Source organism: Enhydra lutris, unplaced genomic scaffold, assembly GCF_002288905.1.
Source record: "Enhydra lutris kenyoni isolate GAN:26980312 unplaced genomic scaffold, ASM228890v2 scaffoldscaffold4, whole genome shotgun sequence".
Classification (NCBI taxonomy): domain Eukaryota; kingdom Metazoa; phylum Chordata; class Mammalia; order Carnivora; family Mustelidae; genus Enhydra; species Enhydra lutris.
In genome coordinates, this window is record NW_019154088.1 from 2281068 (window position 1) to 2289975 (window position 8908).

At 35.8% G+C, this 8908-nt stretch overlaps 1 protein-coding gene across 1 annotated transcript; it reads right to left on the reverse strand.

The window, feature by feature from the left end:
• Positions 1–7075: 7075 nt before the first annotated feature.
• On the reverse strand, positions 7076–8035 carry LOC111161576 (olfactory receptor 4F3/4F16/4F29-like). Its single transcript, XM_022525324.1, has one exon. It carries the CDS (start codon positions 8033–8035, stop codon positions 7076–7078), a length of 960 nt encoding a protein of 319 aa, XP_022381032.1.
• Positions 8036–8908: the final 873 nt, after the last annotated feature.

Sequence of the window (8908 nt, forward strand, 5' to 3'; positions counted from 1 at the left end):
ATAAATATTGTGAAAATGTCTATGCTACCTAAAGCAATCTACACATTTAATGCAATTCCTATCAAAGTACCATCCATTTTTTTCAAAGAAATGGAACAAATAATCCTAAAATTTATATGGAACCAGAAAAGACCTCGAATAGCCAAAGGAATATTGAAAAAGAAAGCCAAAGTTGGTGGCATCACAATTCCGGACTTCAAGCTCTATTACAAAGCTGTCATCATCAAGACAGCATGGTACTGGCACAAAAACAGACACATAGATCAATGGAACAGAATAGAGAGCCCAGAAATAGACCCTCAACTCTATGGTCAACTCATCTTTGACAAAGCAGGAAAGAATGTCCAATGGAAAAAAGACAGCCTCTTCAATAAATGGTGTTGGGAAAATTGGACAGCCACATGCAGAAAAATGAAATGGGACTATTTCCTTACACCACACGCAAAATAGACTCAAAATGGATGAAGGATCTCAATGTGAGAAAGGAATCCATCAAAATCCTTGAGGAGAACACAGGCAGCACCCTCTTCGACCTCAGCCGTAGCAACATCTTCCTAGGAACATCGCCAAAGGCAAGGGAAGCAAGGGCAAAAATGAACTATTGGGATTTTATCAAGATCAAAAGCTTTTGCACAGCAAAAGACAACTGACAACTGACAACTGACAGAATGGGAGAAGATATTTGCAAAAGACAACTGACAACTGACAACTGACAGAATGGGAGAAGATATTTGCAAATGACATATCAGATAAAGGGCTAGTGTCCAAAATCTATAAAGAACTTAGCAAACTCAACACCCAAAGAACAAATAATCCAATCAAGAAATGGGCAGAGGACATGAACAGACATTTCTGCAAAGAAGACATCCAGATGGCCAACGGACACATGAAAAAGTGCTCCACATCACTCGGCATCAGGGAAATACAAATCAAACCCACAATGAAATATCACCTCACACAAGTCAGAATGGCTAAAATTAACATGTCAGGAAATGACAGATGCTGGCGAGGATGCGGAGAAAGGGGAACCCTCCTACACTGTTGGTGGGAATGCAAGCTGGTGCAACCACTCTGGAAAACAGCATGGAGGTTCCTCAAAAGGTTGAAAATAGAACTACCCTATGACCCAGCAATTGCACTGCTGGGTATTTACCCTAAAGATACAAACGTAGTGATCTGAAGGGGCACGTGCACCCGAATGTTTATAGCAGCAATGTCTACAATAGCCAAACTATGGAAAGAACCTAGATGTCCATCAACAGACGAATGGATAAAGAAGATGTGGTATATATACACAATGGAATACTATGCAGCCATCAAAAGAAATGAAATCTTGCCATTTGCGATGACGTGGATGGAACTAGAGGGTATCATGCTTAGTGAAATAAGTCAATCGGAGAAAGACAACTATCATATGATCTCCCTGATATGAGGGAGAGGAGATGCAACATGGGGGGTTAAGGGGGTAGGAGAAGAGTAAATGAAACAAGATGGGATTGGGAGGGAGACAAACCACAAGTGACTCTTAATCTCACAAAACAAACTGAGGGTTGATTGGGGGAGGGGGGTTGGGAGAGGAGCGGTGGGGTTATGGACATTGGGGAGGGTATGTGCTATGGTGAATGCTGTGAAGTGTGTAAACCTGGCGATTCACAGACTTGTATCCCTGGGGATAAAAATATATTATATGTTTATTAAAAAAAAATGAAAAAAAAAGGACACTAAGCATTATCCTCATGAATATAGAGGACATAAAGGGGACTAAGTAAATTGGGCAAGAATGCTGGATTTGTTTATTAATTAGTGAATTCATTTATTAAAAAGAAATTTATGAAGTTCCAAAAAAAAAAATTCAAAGGATCTTAATACTACTGTGAACAATTAATTATATGTAAACAAACTGGATAACCTAGGAGAAATGGATAAAACCCTACAAATGTATAGCTTACCAAGACTGAAACATGTAGAAACAAACAAACAAAAAAATCTGAACAGATTAATTATGAGTAAGGAGATTGCATTAGTCATCAAAACCCTCCCGTGGGGTGCCTGAGTGGCTCAGTGTGTTGAAACCTCTGCCTTCGGCTTGGATCATGATCCCAGGGTCCTTGGGATCGGGCTCTCTGCCTGGCGGGGAGCCTGCTTCCCCCACTCTCTCTGCCTGTCTTTCTGCCTACCTGCCTACTTATAATCTTATAATCTCTGTCTGTCAAATAAATAAATAAAATCTTAAAAAAAAAAAAAAAAAAAAAAAACCTCCTGCAACGAAAAGTCCAGGACCTGATGGCTTTACTGGTGAATTCTATCAAGCATTTGCAGAATCAATGTCAATCCTTAAACTCTCCCCCAAAAAAAATTGAAGAGGAAGGAACACTTGCAAGGACTGATTTTACATGCTCAGCATAAAAGTCAAAAGGAGAAAAATAGATCTTTGTATTTATTCATTTTATTGTTCTTTCTTCTATCCTGAAGTTCTGATATCCTCATTTTATCTTTTTCTCTTGAACAACTTTTTTAACTATCCTTTTAAAGTGGCTGTTGTAACAAATTATCCTAGATTTCCTTCTGAGAATAACATTATTTTTACTTAATTCTTTGTTTTCAGCTTTACTGAGATATAATTAAAATACAACCAACTCTTCTCATTTAATGTATATAAGTCAATGTTATTGTAGTATATTTATAGAGCTGTGCAACCATCACCATAATCTAATTTTTGAATTATCCCCAAAAGAAACCTTATAACCAGTATCAGTCAATCCTTATTCCCTTCACCCCAACCTCTAAAAACCAATAACAAATTTTCCATATTTATAGATTTGCCTATTTTGAAAATTTCATAAAATTCAACTATAAAATATGTAGTCTTTCAAATAATAATAATAATGCCAAAAAATTAACTAAAACCTGAAAAAATTAATCCTTCATGACATAACAAACAAAATGGGAAAAAATACAGAGATGCCTTTGTGGAAATTGAGAAAACTCGAAAATGAGCCATGTATGGGTGCCTGGGTGGCTTAGTCAGTGAAGGATCCAACTCTTGATTTCAGCTCAGGTCATGATTGCAGGGTCGTGAGGTTGAGCCTTAGGTGGGGATCCATGCTCAGCAGAGTCTGCAGGAGATTCTCTCTCTCTCTCTGTCCCTCCTCCCCACTCTCTCTCTTTTTCACTCTAAAATAAATGAATAAATCTAAAAAAAAAAAATGGGCTATGTATCTGATGACATTAGAGATATAATATGTGTTTTATTAAACAAAATGATTTTTTTAGATATTTGTAATTACACAAGATTGGGGAAAATGTTCATCAGTAAAGGAGTAGCTAGGGGAGGGGGTGAGGAGATGGAGTAACAGGGTGACAGGCATTAAGGAGGGCATGTGATATAATGAGCACTGGGAATGTTTATTTGAAAAATAAGAAGGGGTGGCTGGGTGGCAGTCATTAAACATCTGCCTTTGGCTCAGGTTATGGTCCCCGGGTCCTGGAATCGAGCCCCATGCTGGGCTCCCTTGCTTAGCAGGGAGTCTGCTTCTCCCTCTGTCTGCTTCTCCCTCTACTTGTGCTCTCTCTCTCCATCAAAAAAATAAATAAAATACAAAAAAGAAGAAGAAGAAGAAGAAGAGAGACTACTTACTTCAAAGGATTTTTTATTAAATCTTTCCTTCCAACCAGCTCTAGAAGCACTAGTATTTTAATTTTACATTTCCTCTAAATGTTTAATAGATAGTTGGGGATAGGAGGAGACAAAAAAGTCCATGAGATTTAAGAGTTTAATTTTAAAGTGGGAAACGCTTCTACAGAAAAGCATAATTTAAAAAAAGAATTAAAAGAAAAACACAAGATTGTCAACTTTCCCACAGTAAATCCCTAAATGTAATGTGATCTCAATACAGATATCATCAAGCTTTTTTCACGAGCTAGATAAATTGATTTTAAGTTTCATTTGAAAGACAAAAATAAACAAGAATTGTTAGGTAATCTTGAAAGGGAAAATTATGGGAAGGAGGAGAAGGAAAGACTCTCTAAGAGATATTAAAATATATTAAAAGCCTCTGTAAATAAAAACTAAAGGAATTGACAGATTAATGGGACCAAATAGAAAATATGGATACATTCCCAACTGCAATTGGAAATTTAGTATTCACTAAAGATGACCTTTCAAATCAGTGGAAAATATATGGACATTTTAACAAAAGACTTGAGGAAACTAGAGAACTACATGTAGAAGTGGTTATGTTAGTCCCATTTTTTACACTATGCCAAGTTAACTTCCAAATGATGCAGAGGTTTAAATATTTTTAAATGAAGACACACAGGTATTAGAAGAAACATGAGTGAATTTCTCTATAACCTGAGAAAACATTTCTTTTTTTTTTTTTAAGATTTTATTTATTCATTTGACAGAGAGAGATCACAAGTAGGCAGAGAGGCAGGCAGAGAGAGAGGAAGAAGCAGGCTCCCCACTGAGCAGAGAGCCCGATGCGGGGCTCAATCCCAGGACCCTGAGATCATGACCCGAGCCAAAGGCAGCGGCTCAACCCGCTGAGCCACCCAGGCGCCCCCTGAGAAAACATTTCTAATTATAACTCAAAATCCAAATGCAGAAAGAAAAGATAGCCAAATTTTACAATATAAAAATAAGAACCTTTGAAGTGCCAAAACCACCATAAGCAATGGGAAAATATTTGCTACTTAAATGACAAAGTTTATATTTATCTAACATATGAAAGTTGTCCAAAATAGTGACAAATACCAAGAATTCAATAGAAAGATGATAAATAGTTCAGAGATAAAGAAATGTAAATGTTGCAACAAGAATGACTTCATGAGGAACCTCCATACTGTTTTCCACAATGGCTGCACAAATTTGCATGTAGTGGTCCAGTTTTTCCAGCACCATTTATTAAAGGGACTGCCTTTTCCCCATTGTATATTTTTACCTCCTTTGTCATAGATTACTTGACCATATATGTGTGGGTTTATTTCTGGGCTTTTAAGTCTGTTGTCTATTTTTGTGCCAGGAGCATACAGTTCTGATCACTACAGCTTTGTAGTATATCTTAAAATCTGGAGATTGTGACACCTCCAGCTTTGTTCCTTTTTCTCAATATTGTTTTGGTTATTTGGGTATTTTGTGATTTCATAAAAATCTTGAGGTTTTTTTGTTCTATTTCTGTGAAAAGTACCATTGATATTTTGATAGAGATTTCACCAACTCTGTAGAGTGTTTTAGGTAGTGTGACCATTTCAACAACATTAATTCTTCAAATCCATGAGCAAGGAGTATCTTTCCATTTCTTTGTGTCATCTTTGATTTCTTTCAACAATAAAATCTTTAAAAAAAGAAATAATAAAGAAAAGTATTATTAATAAAATAGAAAAGAGAAAAACAAGGAGAAAATCAATAAAATCAAAAGCTTGTGTTCAAAAAGTTCAACAGAACTGATAACTTCTCACCAAACTGATCAGGGAAAAAAAAATAATAAAGAGAAAATTATCAACACCAAGAATGAAAAGGGATACATCACTGCAGATCCTACAAGTTTTAGAAGAATAAGGAATATTATGGACAAATTAATGCCAGTAAACTCAACAGCTTAGATGAAATAGACAAAAATGTTTAAAAGAGAGACAGACAAAACAGGAAACAGACTCTTAACTATACAGAACAAACTGATGGTTATCAGAGAGGTGGTGGGGGTGGAATGGATGAAATAGGAGAACGGGATTAAAGACTGCAGTAGGATGAGCCCTGAATTCCTTTTCAGTAGGGAGTCTGTTTCTCTCTCTTTCTCTCTGCCCCTTCCCACTGTTTGTTCGTAACAAGTCACCTAGCACACACATGAATAATAATGGCTTCACTCAACACCCGCTCCTATTTATTTGGCAACACAGAAAAAATAGTGAAATAGTCTTTGGATGGTTATTTATACCACTTCTGAACAATATATTTATTTTTTAAATAATTATATAGAATATATTTTATCACATGGAAAGTTTAATACATGTCTTCATTATAGACAGTTCATTAATATACCTCTTCATTTGTAGACAGCTTTGTAATAAATTTTCTTTTGTAATGTCTATACTTTGTATTTGCTATTTATATAGTTATAAACTTGATTCATATAATATAGAAATGTTTTGCGTTTTAGTTATTTATTTATAAACCAGTGCCACCTATCCTTAGATCCAAAATATTCAATCCATTTGTAATCTTTTAATTTTCACATATTTTTGTTTACCATATAAAAATTATTTAAGAAATAGTTGGGGTAAAATATAATTATGATACATACTGAGTGGTGTAGGAATTTACATCTTCTGTTTCAAAACATTGGATTAAATAATAATATTAAAATTTCCTGAGTTGTCATTCTGTGATTTATCCCAAATTTCACCTTCCAATCCCAACTAAATCTAAAAAGCTCAGTATTAGGGCACCTGGGAGACTCAGTTGGTTAAGCGTCCAACTTTTGATCTCAGCTCAGGTCTTAATCTCAGGGTTGTGAGTTCAAGCCCCACATTGGACTCCATGCTGGGCATGGGGCCCACTTTAAAAAAAAAGGGGGGGTTTTAATAAAAAACTTAGTATTAACTAAATCTGAGTGTGGCTAGTCAAATCTAGTTAGAAGCCTTAAATTCTGAAAGCTATCTAAGCAACTGTCTTCAATTTGTGTATTCCTCCAAGCATAATAAACATGAGAAACTCAGAGGGCATGAATATCAGTACACAAATAGATTGGAAGAGATATGTCTTTGAGAATCACTATCAAAAAGAAGAGTATCCAACATTTTGTTGGATAATTTAATGGAAAATGTACCTAGTATGTGAGATTTCATATTCTTCTATAATAAACAAGAAAGACACTTCATTTAAAGGCTGAATTCATTCTTTTTCAATACTTCCAGGATCCACAGAGTAAGGGTCCTTATGAAAAACTGACCAGATCAGAACAGAGTCCTTGAGGAGAATTTTCGCAGTGGATATTAAAACTACTAAATAAAATGAAAAAAATTTATGAAAAGTTTAATTAAAGAGATTAATTTCCAAGAATAGTCAAGACGGATCTTAATGTCTTTGATTGGTCATGAAAAAACTCTTCCTGAAACTTAGAACCTTACCAAATAGTCTCCTCATTGCCATTTTCATCTCCTTATTTCTGAATGTATAGATAATAGGATTCATAAAAGGAGTGATAAGGGCATCAAAGATGGCTAAAAATTTATCTATGGGTAATGTAGGGAATGGCCACACATAGACAATAATACAGGGACCAAAGAAGAAGACCACCACAGTGATGTGAGCAGAGAGAGTGGAGAGGGCCTTAGATGAACCACCTGAAGAGTGTTTGCGAACTGTGACCAGGATGAAAATATAAGACACAATCAAGATGAAGAAAGTGCCCATGGAGATGAAACCACTGTTGGCAGTGACCAGAAATTCCAGTCTATATGTATCTATACATGCAAGTTTGATAAACCGAGGAAAATCACAATAAAAACTGTCCATTTTGTTGGGACCACAAAAGGGCAAGTTTACAACAAAAGCCAGTTGGGCCACAGAATGGATGAGTCCAATGGTCCAAGCAACAGCCAAAAGAGAAATGCACATTCTTAGGCTCATAATGGTAGTGTAGTGGAGGGGCTTACAGATAGCAATGTATCGGTCATAGGCCATTACTATAAGCAACACCATCTCCGTACCCCCAACTGTGTGAATAAAGAACATCTGAGTAATGCACCCTGTCAAGGAGATGACTTTATGTTTTCTGAAAAGATCATAAATCATCTTTGGGCTTGCAATGCTGGAAACACCTGTATCGATGATGGAAAGATTTGCCAGCAAAAAGTACATGGGGGAATGTAAGTGATGGTCTGAGATGATCGTGAGCACAATGAGAAGGTTTCCTAGCATACTTGCTATGTAAAATAGAGTAAAAAACAAAAAAAGAAGAATCTGAATCTCCCAAGAACTGCTGAGTCCCAGCAACAAAAATTCAGACACCACAGAGTGATTTCCTCCGTCCATCGACTTCTTGTGCTAGGCCAATCCTGAAGATACCTGCAGAGCATAAGAGGGAGAAATACATGATTTTTACATTAAAAGGGAAGCCTGGCTATAAGGGTTACACAAATGTCAAAAACAAAAGATCGCTTAGCCATTGTACACAGTTACATAGAGTTTACATAGTACAAAAATCACAGAGAGCCAGCACCAAAACATTTTCCATGCCTAGATCTTTGTTATCATTTAATCAGATGCCTCAAATTTAGTTTGGTCTTTAGTGTATAATAAAATAGGGAAAATGTAGACAAATTCACCTATGAATTTAAGGAACTACATCAGGAGATAGACATACTTTCTAATTCGTACACTGAAATATGCCACAGAATGGAAATGTGCAGAAAGGCACATAGAACTCTCTAGAGAGGTGTCTAATTTATTCTTTTAAATGGCTACCCAATATTCAGTGTGGATGGACCATAATTTATTTACCAATTTCCCTATTAATAAGCATTTAACTTATTTCTAATTTATTGGCCCCTACAGATAATGCTACAAACAACTATCCATATATATACATCTTTGTGTATTAATGCTTTCCTTTCTGTGTCACAGATTTCCAGAAGTTACATCACTGGGTCAAAGTGCACATATTTTTTAATAGTAGTGTTGCCCAACAGCTTTCCAAAAAAGCTGGAATAACACATATTTCTATAAGAATAAATGTCAATATTTTCTTTAATTGTTGCCAGAATAGTGGGTGTAAAGTGATAGCTCACTGTTTATTCTGGTTTTCATTTCTCTCACAACCAATAAATTTGAACATTATTGCAGTCTGAATCTGCTCTTCTGTGAAGTACCTATTTATGCCTTTTACTATTTCCTACTGTGCTTTTT